This window comes from Capsicum annuum, chromosome 11, assembly GCF_002878395.1.
Source record: "Capsicum annuum cultivar UCD-10X-F1 chromosome 11, UCD10Xv1.1, whole genome shotgun sequence".
NCBI classification, from domain to species: Eukaryota; Viridiplantae; Streptophyta; class Magnoliopsida; order Solanales; family Solanaceae; genus Capsicum; species Capsicum annuum.
Window position 1 is genome coordinate 138,034,671 of NC_061121.1, and position 17,073 is coordinate 138,051,743.

The window sequence follows — 17,073 nt, forward strand, 5'->3', positions numbered from 1 at the left end:
CGGAGCTAGCCAAAATGGCAATCGTCAAAATCTAGTGAGCCTCCATGATTATGGCGCATCGCGTCAAGGCTTAATTTAAGAATTGTTAATTTCCAGTGCACCAACACGATTCCACCGCATCGTGGTGCCTTTCCAGTTCGCAACCAAGGTGTCAATTCTATTTCCACCGCTTCGCGCCATCAAGAAGTTTCCCAATTGTCCAATTTCCAGTAAGCTGGCACGATTATCGCGTCACTCTAGCATATAAATCGAGATTTTTTAGTTTAATTCCAAGGGCAAAAAGGGTCATTTTTCTACCCCTATATATACTCCTTAACATGGGATTTGGCCTTTTTTTAACCAAAAAATATTAGTTTTCTCTCAAAGTTGTTCAAGAACAAGAGCTAGGATTCCTAAATCAGACCCCAATCATCAAGATTCCTCCGTTAACTTTTCAAGAATCAAGAAACTAAGGTATGCAGATGTTGATTCTTGGGTCCCTTTCATCCAATAAGTTCAAGAACCCTTTTCTAAATTTCAAAGATCTTGTGTTTATGAATTTCATGATTCATGTGAATTGAAATTGGAGTTCATGCTATTATTGAGTTTTAATTCATGTTTTGTTGATGAGGTTTCAAGCTTTGACCCTAGTATGTGATATTCATGTAATTTTTATAATAAACCCTCTTCAAGTTGCTTGTTAAGTGATGTGTTCATGTCAGTTAAGTGAAGAAATTGTTGAATAATCAAAGCATGCTCCCCATATGTTTGATAAAATGCTCATGTGAAGGAAATTAGAACCATTATAGCATGTTGACTAGAAATCCCCAATTGTGTGCAAGCCCATGCATGCCAAGTGTTTGTTGAAAAGCCTTAGTGAATGAATTGTGACATGATAGCATGAAATTCCCCAATTATGTGCTCTTTGATACATGCTAAGACTTTAATACATGCTAAGTATTTGATGCAAGATCTTGTTGAATGGAGTATGAGCCAATAGTATGTCTCCCTATACTATTACATGTTTATGATTTCTAAATACTTAAAGAGATACTTTACTGATTGTGATGGTGAATGAATGTCCATGGTCTTAATTATTCAAGAATGGTTATGTTTTGCTTTTATGTTATCGAGTCCTGGGGGTATTTTATACCCAATAATTTAGCTGTAGTCTAGAGCCCATGTCAGTTTTCTCGATAATCTCAGTCAAGCCACGATTCTCAGTACTTAGTGAGTTATAGAACTCTGTAATCTCAGACAGATACAGAACTTAAGAAATCTCAAAAATCTTAGTATCGCTAGTATTCTATCCTAAGTTCAGTACTCAACTCAGATCTAGTAGTATTTGAATATTCAGTCCAGGACTCAGTATTATTCAGTCAGATAATCAGATTCAGTAGTATTCCGTCAGATACAAAACCAAGTGAATTTAGTTTAACTCAGTCAGATCAGTCGAGAAATATGATCAGTATCAGATTCAGTTCAGTTTAAGTTAAGAATCGATTCAGAGTCTTTCCGTTAGGAGTAGGAGCTAGCACTGAGTGAGTGCAGGGATGGCGACTCCCCGTTAGAGAGGTAGAGTCATTAGGAGCAATCCTTGAACTCCAGAACTACGTAGCCAGTGCAGGATGTAGGAGTCACCCATTAGAAAAGGATTGTCACCCGCTAGATAGGCTTGACTATTATACTATCTAAGGCTTGACTTCCTGCGAGGGTCACCCGTTAGAGAGGCTTGACCAGAGAGGTATTTACCTATGGCACGGTATTGACACTCTTCCAGCTGGGGTTATAGATTGGACACCACCAGTTCAGATTCGGGGTACGTCGGTTAAGTGAGAACTCCTATAATTGCAGTTTTACTATCAATCTTCAGAGTAGAACTCAAAAATCAAGACTTTCAGATATAGTAATCTATCTCAGTAAGGAACTCAGATAGTTCCATTGACTCATGGACCACCCGCTAGATAGGCATGGTCCCATATAAAGTTATTGAGTAGTCTCATTATCAGATCCAGAGATCACCCATTAGATAGGCTTGATCTCAGTCTCAAATTCAGTTGAGTGATCTCATTATCAGATCCAGATATCACATGTTAGATAGGCTTGATCTTAGTCTAAGATTTAATTGAGTAATCTCATTATCAGATCCAGAGATCACCTGTTAGATAGGCTTGATCTCAGTCTCAAATTTAGTTAAGTAATCTTATTATCAAATCCAGAGATCACCCATTAGATAGGCTTGATCTCAGTCTCAGATTTAGTTGAGTAATCTTATTATCATATCCAGAGATCACCCATTAGATAGGCTTGATCTCAGTCTCAGATTTAGTTGAGTATTCTCTTTATCAGATTCGGAGATCTTCCGCTAGATAGGTTTGATCTTAGACATAATCTTTTCTTATCATTGATAATAGATTCAAGGATTATATATTAGAGAGTTTTGATCTCAGATTCAGATAGTTGAGAGTAGTAAGCTCAGCTTTCAGTCATTGATGTGAGTAGATTCAATCAGCTTCAGTAACATCATTTTATGAGATCACTTGATAGAAAGGACTGATCTCAACTCCAGTACTCAGTTATCAGTATCAGATGATTCAGTGTTTAGTATCTCAGGCATCAGTAGTGAGTTCAGATAGCAATAAAGTAGTATTCGAGTCAGTATTTTGATTCATATGATTTCAGTTATGGTTCATGCATTCATGCATGTGTTCTCATTCAGTACTCTTATGATTATTCAGTTAAGTAATTATTCATGCATAAGCCCTTACATTTAGCCTTACCTCATCTTCATACTCGGTACATTCTCGTACTGACGTATTTGTGCTATGGTGTTTTATTTGACACCATAGGTTCAGAGGAACGAGATCCAGATTACCCTTAGTAACTCAGTCCCAGTCAGCAGCAGTAAATATTGCAGTGAGTCCTCTTCATTCGAGAATGATCCTTATTTTATTATTGCATTAAATTTAGTTATTTTCAGTAGACGAAGTTAGTTGGGGACATATCCCATCAACTCCACAGTTCATACAGTTTAGAGGTTTTTTGGACAGATGTATCAGTATTCAATTTTCAATTTTCAGTATTTTTAGATATTTTGAACCTTATGTCCAGTTTCTGCATTTATTATCTATATTATGCAGTGTTTAGGTACAAATATCAGAAGAGGTTTAGCTAGTGGTCCTTCGGGATCATGAGCATCGTGTGACATTCTGGTTCTAGAAAATCGGGTTAGAATTGTCTCAATTTGGATTTTATTTATAGGTTGGTTGAGCCTACTCCATGATTGCCTATTCGATCTTCTCAATTTTGGATGTACTATAGTTAATAAGTGCTCAGATGATAGCCCATGAACTCAGTATTGGTTCCTTCATCTTTGACCTCGAATCTTTAGTCTACTTTGAGAATTTTGAATGATATACCTAGTAGGAGTATTATGTTTAAGCTGGATTCAGTATGGTTTCTTTCTTTATTGATGGGACATCCTAGAGCGGATCATTCTACGATGAGTAGTTATGGTTTCAGCTTCTGGGTTTAGTTTTAGTTGACATTCGGACTAGCGGTAGTATTAGCATAGATAGTATTTCTTGATTATCTTCATTTGTATACCTAGATAGTGCCTTATGAGATTATTCTCATGGTTCTCGTATGGACTATTAGCAAGATTAGCTTCAGTTCTTCGAGTTCCCTATGATCAGATTACGCAGACAGGACTTAAGTAATTTTCCTCTTATTTTAGAGTAGATAGAAAGTATGGATAGAAAATGAAGGCTATATTTGGAATTAGAGTCGGTAGTATGACTAATGTCTTAGGTTGGTTTAGCTTGGATGAGTCTTGGTTGATTTTTGAGGGCATCAAGATGATATCAATTGTTATGGTTTAAATTTGCGTGCATCACCCTTTTTCGGTTCAGTTAGAGACTAGTTGGTGGTTGAAGTTGAGTTTGGACTGTTTGGAAGAGAAGTAAGTAAGAGAGCTGGTTGAAAAGGGATACTTGTGGCAAAATCCTTTGAAAGTGGTTTCTCTTCGTGTTGGTTACCTGGGAAGTCATGCTTGGATCATGGGGCCTAGTACCTCATCATTTCAAGTTTTGAGCTTTTTCTATCCATTGACTTTCGAGGACGAAAGTCCTTTTAGTAGTGGATATAGTAATCACTCTCTAGGTCATTTTTCATATTTTTGTTTATTTTCGCTATTAGAACTTTTCCTTAGCTGCCCTAAGTGATTTCTGACTTGTTGGTTCCAAATGGACATTGGGCAAAAATATTATTAAAATGATCTCAGATGCAAATTCTGACTAAGTCAGCAGTTCTAAAATATTGATTTTAGGCTAGGTAGACCTTCGGTTCAGGTCCCAATGCACCCGAGCTCATTTTGACCTATTGGTCTGAAAGTTGAAAATCGATAATTTAGGTGTAGCATACACATCTGGTCGAAACGACCTAAGATGGAAAATCTGACTTTTTTATCACATTCGAAGCATCGAATTTTACGTTATTACACAGGTCATTTGCGAAAATCAAACTTTGAATGAATCCTGAGGTGTTGTTGGAAACTTGGAAAATTTTCCAAGTTTGCTGGAGCTGATGCTTGTGCGATCGGAAGAAATCCACCATGATCACCATATTGCAATCGCAAGGAGGCTATGGCGATCGCCCAATCGCGATTGCAATTCTTGGATTGCGATAGCAATATCTCTGTACTTGGTATGGGTAGAAAAGGGCTCTTTAGGCCGCGCTTTGGTTATTTTTGACTCAAGCTTGAGAGTTAAGAATCCTAAAGGGTGTGATAACTTCAAATTTAGTTTTAGGGGTGACTTGGGATCTTGAATAACATCTTTTATCGTGAATATCTTCAAATTTAAGGTAAGATTTCATCACTTTCTTGATGAATTTCTTGGTTCTTGACCCAAAACCCTAAATAGCTTGTGGACTTGATTTTATCCCTAAATTATCTTGATTTTCGGCCATTTCTTGAGGGTTATGATTCCTTGATCATGTATGAATGTTGGGTTGGCCTCAAAAATGTGACTTCCATAAGTGGGGCCCACTTGGAGTTTTTAGTATTGTTTTTGGATCCAAAGCATAATGTTATAATATCGGTATCATTATTCTTGTATTGATTAGTACATTATGATTTTCATAGTGTGATAGCATTTTGGAATTATGAAATGAAGGCGAGCATTTGGTGAATGATGTAAGGATTTGCGGTTCGGCTTTGAGGTAGGATTCTGTCTACTTTTCTTCGTAAGATGATGCGTGTTATAAATTATGTGTGAATGTGAATGTTAAGTTTGATTATGGGTATAATACCTTAGTATTAAATATTGAAGTTTGGGTATTAGATGAGGGTTTTGACCCGTAAGTTGAAATACTTAATACCCTTTCTGAATCCTATGGCCTTCTCCCTAGATTGAACTAATCCACAGCATGTATATGATATAATACTAGGTTTGGGATGTGGTTTTATCATTAGAAGTATGGTTAGTATGTTTAACCTTATTTGGGCTATTGTTGTGATCTTGAAACCATAATTTAGTAGAGTTGACTTAAATGCTCGTGTTTCTAGATGAAGTTCCTATCTTAGATTTGGTTATGGCTTACTTGACATCTAGAAATTGAACTAGATACCTTAACCTAGTTTGGGGTATAAATTGCCTAAATCTGGACATTTAGAATTAGATGTGGGTTCTTTCGGCCCATCTTACGCTAAGACTTGTGTTAGCCCTTATGGACATAGTTACGTACGTTACATAAATGAGACTATTGTGCCTTTAGAATAAGATTACTTTGTGTCTTGGTAAATTGTGATGACTTTCTCGAGGGTATGATTAATGGCTTATGGCCATGCCATTGGGCCTTTAGAGATGTTATTTCCTATCATCATTATATATGAGATATAGATATGAGAGGTCTTATAGATGTGATATGCCTCATAGTTATGAGTTATGCTTTATCGATGCATTATGCCTCCTAGATGTGAGACTTTTATTGATATATTATGCCTCTTAGAAGTGAGATGCCTCATATATGTGAGATGATTATAAATATGCCTTATGGCTTATAGAGATGTTATGCCTCATAGATACGATATGACTTATTTAAAATGAGATGAATTATAAATATGATTTTGATATGGGTTTCAGATATGTATGTGGGCCAAAGACCGTGATTATAATGTTATAACTATTTTGGACACATTATTGGGCCCAAGGTCGTATTATGATATGATTTGACCATTCGAAAAGTGTCTATCCTTGAAAAGGGTGTGATTGTACTTTATTGATATATTACTACTTATGGTTCCATTATATGAATACTGGTTATGGCATGCATAGATTTGGTACATTCATGATCGTTCATCGATGATTTATATGATTTTGATTAGATTGTAATATTATTATTGTTGGCACTAATTAAGGGATAAAGCTCACTTTCTACCTTAAAATGGATTTCTTAATAATAATAAATGTCTATTTTAATGAATGACTTACATGTAAAAGAGGTTAATAATGATGTTTAAAAAGATGTGACTGAGCAGCTTCCTATTTATGATTTGATACTACTAATTATTCCGATCGTGAGAGATTCTGACCCTTTCTATACTTTTATGATGATTTAGTTTTGAAGTTCACTCCGGACAACAAACTTACGGATTTACATTCTCTTATCCAAGGCTTGAGCCCGTGCAACTATCATATCCAGATACCGATCTCTGTAGTATGGGATGGAGGAAGATACTGATTGATAATATAAATTTTAGGTAAATCCGATGAATTGATGATGTGATATTGATGATGAACGATGAATTATGGAAGTATACTCTACCTTGCTTCTATTTTTATGTTTATTTACTTTAGTCCTCATGGGGCTTGTTCTTTACTTTATCCTTCGTGGGGCTTGCACTTTACTTTAGCCCTCGTGGGGCTCGCTCTCTATTATTGACATTGATTTAGATATTATGATGATATGATGATGCCTTACAGGCCCCAGAACTATTTCACTTTTTTCGTATAGGCACCTAAATTAAGTCAGGTACCTATTGAACCCTTTACTCCTTCACAAATGGTTTCAATTGAGCCCAATTACTTATGTGGCCATAAAAGTAAAATGCGTGTACTACGCACACCAATGACGTGGAAAAATGACAAATCAGATGATGACACGTGGCATTTTAACTTAAAATAATTATAAAAATGATTTTTTACTATAATTAAATTTAAATTTTAAAAAAAACCATTAACACCTCCCTCTCCCCCTACACTGCAGCCTACCCGATCCTCCCCCCACCCCCACTTCCCCTCTTTCCTTCCAAATACACAGACCCCATTTCCCATTTCCTTTCTTTACTTTTATTCTACCAAATACACAGACCCCATTTCCATCTTCCCTTTCAATTGAGAAGGAAGAAAAAATGGCTTAACAAGAACGCCATCAATTTCACTCCCTTCCATCTGCTCAAACACCTCCAATGCCTAATCGACCCTGTAACATTTGCATAAATGATTGAGGAAAATCCCAAATGTCACAACATTTGGTTTAACTTTCTTTTCCTTCATCTCATTCATAAACAAATTCATGTAAATCGTGCCAGGCCTTATCGCATTTCCGACTTCGACAAAACTTGGTAATCAATTTAGTAAACTATACATCATCCAAAAAAACACCATGCTCAAAGAATCTCACAAGAAATCCATAAATTTCCTCCTCGCTCATCATTTTCTCAACCCAAATCCTCTTTCACATAGCGACAAAACGATATCTATCGTAGTATTGTTCGGAGGAACATCACTATCCATTTTAAGCATTTCGTCGAGCACCTTGAACCCACGATCAATATTCCCTCCACAAAGCAAATAATCTAACAACAAATTAACCACACTCGTGTTTCTTGAATCTGGGTCTAGCTCTTTATACACCGATACCACTTCATCGAGCATTTTAGCTCGCCCAAAGCATCGTATAAGAAGTGTCGCAGCATTAATTGATAAAGGGATTTTTCCCTTTTTAGCAAAACAAAAAAGTTCAAAAAACTTACTAGGTACATCAGCTTCTTGTTCACCATGCATTGCTTGTTCAAGAATAGCTTGAAATGTAAAGGAAAAATAAGAAGGATTTTCTGACATTTGTTCAAGAAAATGAAGAAGAAGAACAGTAGTTGAGGGGCAAGTATTTTTTAAAATAAAAAATATGAGAAATGAGATTATTAAGAAAAATAAAAAAGATAAAGAGATTAAAAAAAGATAAAATTTAATGTTTCACGCTCTTAAATTGAGTGTAGTGCACGCATTATGCCACATCAGTGTCACATCAGCGATTGTGTTCAATTGATACGTTTTGTGAAGGAATAAAGGGTTCAATAAGTACCTGTCTTAATTGAGGTGCCTATACGGAAAAAGTGAAATAGTTAAGGGGCCTATATATGTATTTAGCCTATATACATACATACATATATATATCCGAAAAAATCAAAGGTTGATGATGTTTATGAGGATGACAATTGTTATGATGATGATTATGTTTGTGGTATTACAAATTCTATTGCATTTATTTTTGCATGCGCATCGCCTATCACCAATATGCGCCTATATCTACCAGCTCATATGAGAGGGTTGCATAGATATTGGTGATGACTATGCCTTGTGGTGTATTGTTTGTTGATTGAACCTTCTAAGCCTGGGGTGGTGAAGGCACGTGATAGGCTCGGTTAGGTATATGATTGTCCGGACTAGCCGGTCACTGGCGTTATTATTGACATTGCTATTATCATTATTTTATTATTGTTAGGATCATTATTATCGCTAGTTTATGAAAAATTAGTCATTGATTCGGTATCGAGACATGAGGTATGATTCCAACCTCTTTTATCTTATGATTTAATTATTATGCATGACTGTCTGATGACTTGATATGTGGATTAGAATCGTGAGTACTCTAGCACTAGTTCCTGCTATGATTATGAGGTCTTAAATAGTTAGTCTGATGATCTAGGCTATACTTCGAGTAGACCTTGGCTATATACTTTTGTGTGTGTGTGTGTGTGTGTGTATATATATATATATATATATATACATACACACGTGTGTGTGTGCATACCTACTTGAGTAGTCAAAATGGGCTTGGCCCTTGAGGCCGACCCAACCCAGCCCACTATAAGGGTTGGGTTGTGATTTTTGAGCCCATTTAAAACTGGGCTTATAAGTCCAGCCCAAGTCAGCCCGCTAGCCCTTGAGGCTTGACTGAGGCTGGGCTAGGCCGACTCGTAGGTCAAAATACTATTTAATTTAAATTAAAAATATATGAATATTGTAAAAGAAAAAGTAAAAATTAAGAATAGTAGTTATTGAATAAGTTTAATATCCTACATAATAGTTAACTTATTAAGTGTTAAACCATAATCATCAAGTATTAATATTTCATTTGTTATTGTTATTCAATTTAAACTTAAAATTAAAGAAAATTTAAGCAAAAAGAATTAAAAATATAAATAGTGATTACTCAATAAATTTTATCTAGTATCTTACACAATACTTTACTCATTTAGCATTAAATAGCAAATATTAAAATTTCTAATCATAAATATAAAAATTGCATCCATCATGAAACGTTCAAACACTTGTTACAGCCACTCAAAATCAATTACACAACATTACCCAAATTTAAAGCGATAATATTTTTAAGTGAATTTCAAATATTATTGATTTTGATATATAAATTTTTGATATTGTTCAACTTATTAAATTTGCATATGAATTTAGATGAATCTTTATGTTAATTAAGATAATGTAATTAATGAATTCAAATATGTTTGACAATGTATTGGTGTTGAAATATTATAAATCATCATAGAATTATGTACTTTATATAATAATATGTTAGAAGTGTGAATGGATTATCATATCTATTAATTCAAATTGTAAAAGAAAATCTAACAAAAAATTGATAAAAATAAAGGGCTAGCCCGCCCCAACCCGCGACCCTATTAGGGTTGGGTTGGTCCATACATTTTAAGGCCTTTTAAAGTGAAGGATCGGCCCATCCTAGCCCATCAAATTTTTTTGACTGGGAGTCTTGGACTGGGTTGGATTGGGCCAACCCATTTTGACAGCTATAATGCCTATCTATATAGCTATGGTGTTACCATATATATATATATATATATATATATATATATATATATATCTTCCTTCTGCCTTTACTTTGTATATTGACAAGTGATATATGGTGTAGTGTTTAGATTGCTAAGCATGGCTGAAATTAAGATAGTGCATTCCTAATACTTCCTTAGCCTTAATATGTTAAGTCTCTTGGACATGAATAGGATAGGTTATCCTTATTATCTCATTAGTTGTCTCATATGGTTGCCGGATATTTGGGTGCAGTTTTATTCTGTTTATATGTTGTATATATCTGTATTATTTTTGGAGCTCAGTCGGTAGTTTCCTACTGAGTACCATGTGTTTGGTACTCAAATTATACTTCTGCAGTCTGCAGATCATAGTATGGGTTATCATCGTTGATGTGTGCGTTGTGCAAAGCAACCATGGTTCGGAGACTGAGAGTAAGCTCCTGACATTCGGAGTATTTCTTATGTCTCTCTTGTGTATTAGACTAGTCACTATGTTGTATTCGGACATAAGTTATATCACTGTATTCATTTGTACATCACTTTGAAATCTTGTTATGTAAAAGCTCTTGTACTTATACCAACAAGTTTTGGGACTATATTATGTATTTGATCTATTATTGCATCTTTTCCGCATTTCTTTCTTTATCTAGTCTGATAGTCCGTTACTAGTCGTTCTGGACTAAGGTTTTTCTTGCGTACTGGTGAATTATAGTAGGCTCCATCATGACCTAAGAAATTAGGTCGTGACATGGTGGCTTTAAATTTCCCTTTACCCTACCTGATTTTCCACCAATGCTTTTAGCATTCTTACAGCAAATTAAGAGCTCAAAGAGATGATAAAGTGGAACATCATCCATAGAAACTAAGGTAAGCTAGCCTAACTTTCCTTAGTCATTTGCCATAAATTTTCTCTTCAATTTCCATCATAATTCATGGTAAATTCTTAGAAACAAGGTCTTAATTCCTAATATTTAAGGGTTGATTTGAGATTCGATTTATGCTCCATTTATGCAAAACTTTTGAGCACACATTTTTTATCTTGCGAGGGACCTCGTGATAGATTCAGTTTTGAACTTCGTTAGAAGACCCCGCAGGCCCGTTCTTGGCCTGAATTTTGATCTGACCCTTAAATAGCAATATGAGTCTCATCTTACTCCTAAGGACACGTAGAATACTACTTTAATAGTGTGATGGTATTTTGAAATCGTGGAGCACAAATGGATGATTTGTGGGAAATACAAGGATTGCAGTTCGGTATCCAGGTAGGCTTTCATCTACTCTTCATCATGAGATGGTGTATTATACATGTTGCATGGTAGATAGAATGTTAGGATGTGTTATTGGGTAGAACATTGTGACTTAGTCCAATTTATCAGTTTGGGGTATAGAAGGATATTTGAACCTTAAGATGAAATACTTTTTGTGCTCCTGAAATCCTATTACCCTAGGTTGCTAGCATGTTAGGCACAGTTGATACAAATGTACCTTCATTATAATGTTTACAACTTTACTAGGTGGAATGTGATAGTTTTTCTCGGATTATGATGTTATGGTTATGTCGGATGTATATTATTGGGCTCAAGGACGTAATTATGATATTGATTGAATTTCGAAAAGTGTTTTATCCAAATAAAGGACATGGTCATAGTTTATAAACATTTAGATGTGTATAATCGTATTGTTTGGATACTAGAAATGGCATGCATAGATTCAGTACATTCATGCTTACTAAAATAGTAAATGGTATGATTACAACTAAAAATGTGATTTTACTATCCTTTTTTTTTTTTTCTAAAAAGAGATTTATTCCTACTTTTTACTTTTAAAATGAATTCTTTCATAGTGGGAATCGTACCATCTTAATGAATAACTTATGAGCCTTTGAGACTAAATATTATGTTTTAGAGATTTGACTAAGATAGATTTCAGTTTATGATTTTGCTATTAATATTTAACTCGATCGAGAGAGATTCTGACCCTTTCTACATTTTTATGATGATTTAGTCTCGGAGTTTACCCCGAACAACGAATTTACAAACTTACACTCTTTTAGCCATAATTTTAGCTCGTGGATTTATATATATATTAGACGGAGTAGATTGATGATGATGATGGTTATTGAAAATCATAGATCGGGAGCCCCGAACCCCCTAAGGGCCCCATCATCCGTGAGTCGTCGTGCCGAACAAAAGAGATCACCATAGGTCCTGCCTTTGCAAGTCGTCAAATTGGAGGAGATGTACACACTGGGGTACATTATGGTATTTGGTTCGGTTATAGTAGTGTGGATTATACTTGAATTCATCCTTGCATGCACATTGGTTATCACCAGTATGCGCCGATATCTATCAGTTTAATGGGGGGTGCATAAGTATAGGTGGTGAGTATTGCTTTAGGTGTGTTATGTGTTGTGTGTTGATTGGACCTTCTGGCTTATGGGCCTGATTTAGGTATTAATTGTCCAGGCTAGCTGGTTACTGTATTGTGTTATTATTATTATGGTTAGTTTGTGACAGATGGATTACTAGACTGATACTGAAAGTCGAGTATCGCTAGAATAGGGTAGTTTATCCATATTGTCTCCTTAGCTTTTCATGTTAGTTCTTGGATATTTGAGTGTAGTTTACATTCCTATTTGTGTGTTATTTATATTTGCATTATATTTGGAGCCCAATAGGCAGTTGTCTAAGTACCACTATTTTGCTATTACTATTTACCTCGATCGAGAGAGATTCTAACTCCTTATACACTTTTATGATGATTTAGTCTTGGAGTTTACCCTGGATAACGAATTTACAGACTTACACTCTTTTAGCTATAGTTCTAGCTTGTGGATTTATATCTATATATATATTAGACGGAGTAGATTAATGATGATGATGATGGTTATTGAAAATCTTGGATCGGGACCAGGTTGGTGTATACTTGTTCTCTCGAACCCCCAAGGGGCCCCATCGTTCGTGAACCATCGTGCCAAACAAGAGAGATCACCATAGGTCCTTCCTTTGCGAGTCGTCAAGTTGGAGGAGGTGTACACACTAGGTTACATTATGGAATTTAGTTCGATTATAATAGTGTGGATTATACTTGAATTCACACTTGCATGCACATTGCCTGTCACCAGTATGCGCCGATATTTATCAGTCTTATGGGGGCTGCATAAGTATAGGTGGTGAGTATTGCTTAAGGTGTGTTGTGTATTGATTGAACCTTCTGGCTTAAGGGCCCAATGTAGGTATTATTAGTTCGGACTAGCTGGTTACTGTATTGTGTTATTATTATTATGGTTAATTTGTGACAGATTGATATACTGAAATTCAAGTATCGCTATAATAGGATAGTTTATCCATATTGTCTCCTTAGCTTTACATGTTAGTTCTTGGATATTTGAGTGTAGTTTACATTCTTCTTTGCGTGTTATTTATATTTGCATTATATTTGGAGCTCAATAGGCAGTTGTCGAAGTACCACGTGTTTGCTACTCATACTACTCTTCTACAGCCTACAGATCATAGTACGGGTTCTCACCGTGGTTGTGTGCATCGTGTGGAGCAATTATGGTTCGGAGACATAGAGTGAACTCCTGACGTTCGGAGTATTATTATTCTCCCTCTTATGTACTAGACTAGTCTCTATGTTGTATTCAGAGATGGATCGTATCGATATATTCATTTAATACGTCATTTTGTAATCTTATTACATTAGAAGCTCTTATAATGCAATCTTATTACATTAGAAGCTTTTATACTGATTTCACCCGATTTTGAGACTATCGTTTGCATTTTAGGTTTTTTACTATATTTTTTCCACATTCTTTCTTCATTTTTCTTGATAGTCCGTTACTAGTATTTTCGGACTACGAATTGACTTACCTACTGATGGGTTATAGTAGGTGTCATAATGACCTAAGATATCGGGTCGTGACACAATGATTACGAGTCCTAAGAAAAGAAATAAAAAGATGATTGTTTGATGTTTTACTATATGTTAAACCGAATAATTTTGAAATTATATTTGGAAACTCAATAATGAAAAATTCAGATTGTCACCATTCTTGTGACCTTAAACAGCAGGAAGAAAGCGAAAAGCAAAGCACCAAACAGAATTCATTTTCTAGTGATCTAATTTCATATCCCCAATTACCTGTTGTAGATTGACACTTATATTTCAAATCCAAAATCTATGTAACCCAGATAAGTTATCCTTTTGTTATCCTTGAGCACTGCAAGAGTAGCATTAAGCAAAATAAACCATCAATTCCATATGAATGATCTACCAATAACAGTTCCTCGGAACACTAATGACCGCAAAAGGTGCAAAAAGGAAACTCATTCCTACAGCCGATAGGTCTTTTAGATTGACACAAGTTGAATCCCGAGACACACTACGAGAGAAAGGAAGGCAAAACACAGGGCCATATTTTCATTGAACTAGACCAAACTTGAATAGGAATTTCTTCTGATTACAGTCCAGCATTTCACTCAGCGTACAGCTTATGTTCTTTCGGATTAGAAGTTTCTGCCTCGACTCTAATCTTCTCTTCAAGCTATGCCTAAAGTAGTCTGGATAATCAACAACTTCATCTAGTCGCCTCCCCATGACGTCTATTAGAAACTTAATCCTTGGCTCTAAAGAGTTGCTAACACTCTTTATCAGAACAGGAGGATAACAGGTGACTAGAGCTGCTATCTGTCCAACTCCAAAACCCCGTAATGTCAAGTAGGACAGATTAGGTTTCAGAATCTTGTTCACATCTCTACACAAAACTTCAGGGTAATTAACTGCCACTTTCTGAAGATCCATATCTGTTAAACCTAGCGATTTCAGGAACTCTGAAGTAGGACGCAACCTATTATCAACACTATAACCCATAATATATGGATGCTTGACCAGAACTTTACCAATCATACCGCCCTTTGATAGATGAAGACTGGAAAGAAATTCCACCATCTGTGAAAGCTTATGTTCTATGCTGTAGCTTATAATTCTTGGGTTGATCAGTATCATCTTACCTAGTTGTTTCTCAGTGATGCCAAGAGCTTCAAAGAAAGCTAGGAGTGGACAGAGCTTCTCTTCCACACTGTGAGAGAGTATGTGAGGAAATTTCGTAATGGCAGAAGCGACTTCCTGAGGTTTTGATCCCAGTGTCTCAAGACAGTTAACCATTGGGACAAGTTTCTCATGCAAGCTTAGAGTAAGGATTTTAGGACATTTCCGAACAACAGAAGGAAGTTTTCTCTCTTGGATGCCTATGCTTCTCAAGTAGACCCAGTTTTCAGATGCCTTTTCTCTTTGCATTCCCTCAAGGCGCTTGCACTTTTGGAACATTTCATGAATACTTTTATCATCAAAGCCCCTGTCTTTGAAGAACCACATAATGCCAGAACTGTGGCTGTTCGAAGTCTCCATATTTCCTGTGACATTTTTGGCAAGCACCAAATGTGTTAAACTGAATTCTGGACAAAGGTCAAACATGAACAACCTAGTGACATCACATACTATAAGATGCCTTCGAATATTACAATGAAGTAGAGAAGCCAAGGATACTTTAAACATTATACAGGATTTGGAAGAATATACCAGTTACAAAGTCAGATCCATCCTCATTGACAACAACTTTTCTGCTATTTGAACAACAAAAAAATCATTTTTTCACTATAGCAGTTTTATGATTCTTCCCATCTCACTATTAAAATGATTCTTCTAATCTCCCTCCTTAAATATACAATATGTACTAATTAACCTGGGGAGTGTTCTACAAAAACTGGTCCCTTTACATGATATTTTTCTGACAGATAATTTGAAAAAGGAGACAAGACTCGGGCAATCTTTAGAAGTTGATGCAGAACAAGTAAAGGACACGTTAAACAGTCAAATACAAACAGCCCACAGACAGACAAAACAATAACCACATTAAAGTACACCGAAGCCAAGTGGCAAAAATTTCCCAAATAAGAGAGAAGAACAGTCACTGGTGTATAATAAGACTTTGTGCCTTATTATGAATATAGCAGTTAATAAGTGTTATACACTAATTCAGTGAGACCGCAAGCTAAGCCGAAATGGAGATAAATAATGAAGCAGCACAAAGTCTGTTATCCTAATGCTCTAAACAATGACTTTATTTGAACGCCCAGAAGGGCAGCGCGCGCGAGGAGTGGGGGGGAGGGGGAAGGTGGTGCTAAGAATAAGATAAAACTGAATGGAGTCATGAACCATAACACAAATAATTGAGACCAATAATGAAAGTAAAATCCGGAAATTACAAAGATAAATGAAATTAAGCTACTAGTATTAAGTGTTTATGCAGGAAACTTTCCAAAAAAATAAATAAGAAATCTAGAGCTTGTTGGGTATCCACATTTAGGGCATAGACACATAGTAGATGGAAAGGGGAGGAACCTGAAGAGTGAAGCGGAACACTTTCAGTTTCTCTTTCCACTAGCGAGCGGATAAGCTGATTGCCTGTACTGATGATGTGATGACGGCATTAAAATATGAGGGTTCCTTTACTTTGATTTCACATTCAAACCCCTTTCAAGTTTCAAGTATTGACACTTAACTCCTATGCAGTTTTCCAATACGCAATTCCGCCAAATTCATTTGCTTGCTGTGAGTAATTTTCATCATAGTCATCCATGTTTTCATAATTGTATACAAATACTACTTTTATTTTTGTTAAGATAAGAATTTCATCCAACTATCTTTTTTTTAAAAAAAAAAAATATACTTGACACTTCAAAAATATTTCTTATCTCCCAGTTTACAGAGAAAATTAATTGAGAGGTGACAAAAAAGTCTTTAAATTAAAAATGGTGAAAACTTTAACCAACTAAGGTTAAAGCTTCACTCAAATTTTTATTAAGTTAATTGGGGTGTAAAGTTTAATTTTTAAAAACTTATTAATTTTTTAAGAAGTCTTCCAACTCAATATTTCAAATTTTAGAATTTCCCTCATTTTCTTATCT

The 17,073-nt window shown here is 35.5% G+C and overlaps 1 protein-coding gene across 2 annotated transcripts; it reads right to left on the reverse strand.

Annotated features, from left to right (window-relative positions):
• Positions 1-14,344: 14,344 nt before the first annotated feature.
• LOC107848344 (transcription termination factor MTERF6, chloroplastic/mitochondrial) lies at positions 14,345-16,648 on the reverse strand. 2 transcript variants are annotated; one of them, XM_047398988.1, is made up of 3 exons: positions 16,508-16,648; positions 14,516-15,519; positions 14,345-14,447 (listed from the first exon to the last, which is right to left on the reverse strand). In XM_047398988.1, exon 2 carries the CDS (start codon positions 15,512-15,514, stop codon positions 14,528-14,530), a length of 987 nt encoding a protein of 328 aa, XP_047254944.1. In that variant the 5' UTR covers positions 15,515-15,519; positions 16,508-16,648; the 3' UTR covers positions 14,345-14,447; positions 14,516-14,527. The 2 variants fall into 2 exon arrangements, with proteins under 2 accessions (XP_047254944.1, XP_016548581.2); XM_016693095.2 differs by having other exon boundaries at positions 14,345-15,519.
• Positions 16,649-17,073: the final 425 nt, after the last annotated feature.